Source organism: Egretta garzetta, unplaced genomic scaffold (genome assembly GCF_000687185.1).
Source record: "Egretta garzetta isolate BGI_Z169 unplaced genomic scaffold, ASM68718v1 scaffold39, whole genome shotgun sequence".
NCBI classification, from domain to species: Eukaryota; Metazoa; Chordata; class Aves; order Pelecaniformes; family Ardeidae; genus Egretta; species Egretta garzetta.
In genome coordinates this window covers 1849126-1851616 of record NW_009260945.1, presented here as the reverse complement: position 1 = coordinate 1851616, position 2491 = coordinate 1849126, and the positions used below count along the sequence as shown (strand labels likewise).

Sequence of the window (2491 nt, the reverse complement as noted above, 5' to 3'; positions counted from 1 at the left end):
AAGGGGAGGTGGCTGGATCCCTTCCGCGACCCCCCCCGAGGAGAGGCAGCCCGGGGAGGGCGGCGGGTTTGGGGGGCCACCTCTCGCCCACCCTCCGCCAGGCAAGGAGAGGCCTCTCCCGCTCCTTTGCAGCCATTTTGCAAATTAGCCAGCCCTCTCCAGGAAATGGAAGCCACCGACCTCCCGCCACTTGGTCTTCACGTGGAGGCACCAGGCGGCCGGCATTTTGAGGCGGCTGTGGGATGTGGGGTGACACGAAGCTGTCGGTCATTGCCATGTTAGAGCCTCCTGGGCCTTTTCTCTGAGGAAAAAGGCCGCCCCATGGCCACTGGCATCCTCGCGGCCCAGCATGGCAGCTTACCTGAGTGAGGGGAACCACGTGAAGATGGCGCCAAGCAAGCCGGGCGGCATCTCGACCTCCCGCCGGCCTTTGTCCGCCATTACAGCTGAACACCTCCTGCCCAGGCGTTCCCAGGTTGGGGAGGTTTTCTCACACCAACTTGGCCGTGAGTGAAGATGAACTTGCTCATTGCGAGACGAAGCCCCGCTTTCCACCAGGTGCGATGGAATCTTGAGGAGGCAAGAACTGGTGCACGGCAAAGGGCCCTTAGCGTGACGCCGTGGCCACCGTGTGAAGCAAAGGGCTGTGCCCTGTGGAGGCCGCTTGAGTGTGAAGTCTTGTTCCTGCAGCTTCACAGTGAAGGATTGGTTTCTCCAGGTAAAGTGTTGAGTGTCCTCTTGGTATTGCCTTTCCTGATACAAAACAGTGCCGTTAGGGTTTGCTCTGACCAGCTCTTCGCACCTTGGCTTCGTAGCCAGCCTGCTCTAGTTGTTACCAGCTTTTAGACGCCATGTTCTCATAGCCGACCTCTGGTAGTCGTTCCCCTGGAGTCTGGGAGCAGCGCTGAGTGCCGCTGGCTTTGCCATGGTCGTGGCTTTCGCTCGTCTTCATTATGTTGGCATTTTTCATACCTTGATTTCAGCCCTTTGTGTAAGGCTGCACTCCATGTTAATGTGGGACTTGGCGCTGCCCAGACTATTATCTGAGCAGCAGATTGGAGCCGGTTATTGAGTATAATACAGTAAGTCTGGGCATGGTGAATAGATGTTGCTGGTATCGAGCACTGAATTATTTCTGGAATTTCATTTATGACCAAAACTCCTGGTGTGGTCCAAGTGGGGTGAAGCCGAAGACTCTTCTGACTGAGAGGATTCCTGTTTGAAATACCAATATTGGGTATTTTGAACATTGTCACTTTTTATCGTGAAGGTCAGAAATAACACATGCACATCCAACTCTTGATTGACCCCATCTCCTGAACTGTGAATATTACCTCTGGTGATTATGAACTTGCCAGCTAACCAGTTTAGTATTGACTTACAGTTCAATAAAAACTATCTTATGGTAGTTTGGAGCTCAAAGATGTTTATGGTTTGTGTGGTCTGCTGGGTGGTGTGATAATGTTGAATTCCTAAGGACAAGCCACTCTGCTTGTGTAAAATGAAACTGCTTTTTTAATCTAAACTGAAGTAACTGGAGGGTTGTTCTCTGCTTTCCAATTTGCCAGTGATATTTGGATTGTTGGGATTTGATATTTGAAGAGTAAAATGTTGAAAGGATTAAGAAATACTGTAAACTACCCATGCCTTTAGCAATTTTAGTAATTAGTTGAGCAAAAATATCTTAATTCCCAAGAAATGTATGACTTAATAATCACACCCCGTGGTTTCTTCTTGATAAATCAATTATTTTGTCTTATTGTAAAGTGACTTTTATTGTTTACAGTAGCGAATCAGCTCTTTGGAGTGCTCATTGAGCAGAATATTCCATCGATAAGTAGACATCTTAATACGTTTCTCTTCAAAGTCTGCTTTATTACACCTCCTGTTTTGCTGCTTTCCACAGCAGTAAACAAAATGGCAGTCAAATCCAGTGAGTCATTTTTTCAGATGCATTCCAAAATACTCCTCTGAAACTCTTGGCTTTCTTCATAGTAGCAACCCTTTCCAAAGGTGTCTTGAATGAATTAAAAAAAGGTCCCTTCCCAAGCTATAGAAGAATATACGTCTTTTCTTTCAAGACAGGTCTGATAACCAGACTCTTCTTTCTGGGCTTCAGTGTGACTCTGCTCTCAGACAGCTTACATTACAACAGCCCACCCTGCACCATATTGGAAGAAATCTCCGGGGTCTGGTCTACATTTTAGAAAATTTCGTTTACGTTGTACAGTGTTTAGATAACATTAAGGCTGTCGATATTGTTGTTGTAAGATTTACAAACCAAACAAATATTAGTTTGGAAGTTTTGAAAGGATGAATGCTTTAGTGAATACTTTGAAGAGGGGAAACATCTTTTTCCTGATTACTCATTCGTCGTTTTAGAGTATACAGTCCCTTGGGATGCAGTGGTGTGTGAGTCAATAGTGAGGAGCAGAAGGAGTTTGACTCTTGCGATTGTCAAACCCAGGAAAAGTTGATTGTGGTTTCGGTG

The 2491-nt window shown here is 46.6% G+C and overlaps 1 protein-coding gene across 1 annotated transcript in view; it reads right to left on the bottom strand.

Moving 5' to 3' along the window:
* Positions 1-441, bottom strand: part of CDYL2 (chromodomain Y like 2) — a 59535-nt gene extending 59094 nt beyond the window's left edge. The window contains exons 1-2 of the mRNA XM_009647200.2: positions 362-441; positions 181-235 (exon numbers count right to left, since the gene is read on the bottom strand). Coding sequence (XP_009645495.1) covers positions 181-235; positions 362-441 — 135 coding nt within the window. The remainder of the gene's footprint in view (positions 1-180; positions 236-361) is intronic.
* Positions 442-2491: the final 2050 nt, after the last annotated feature.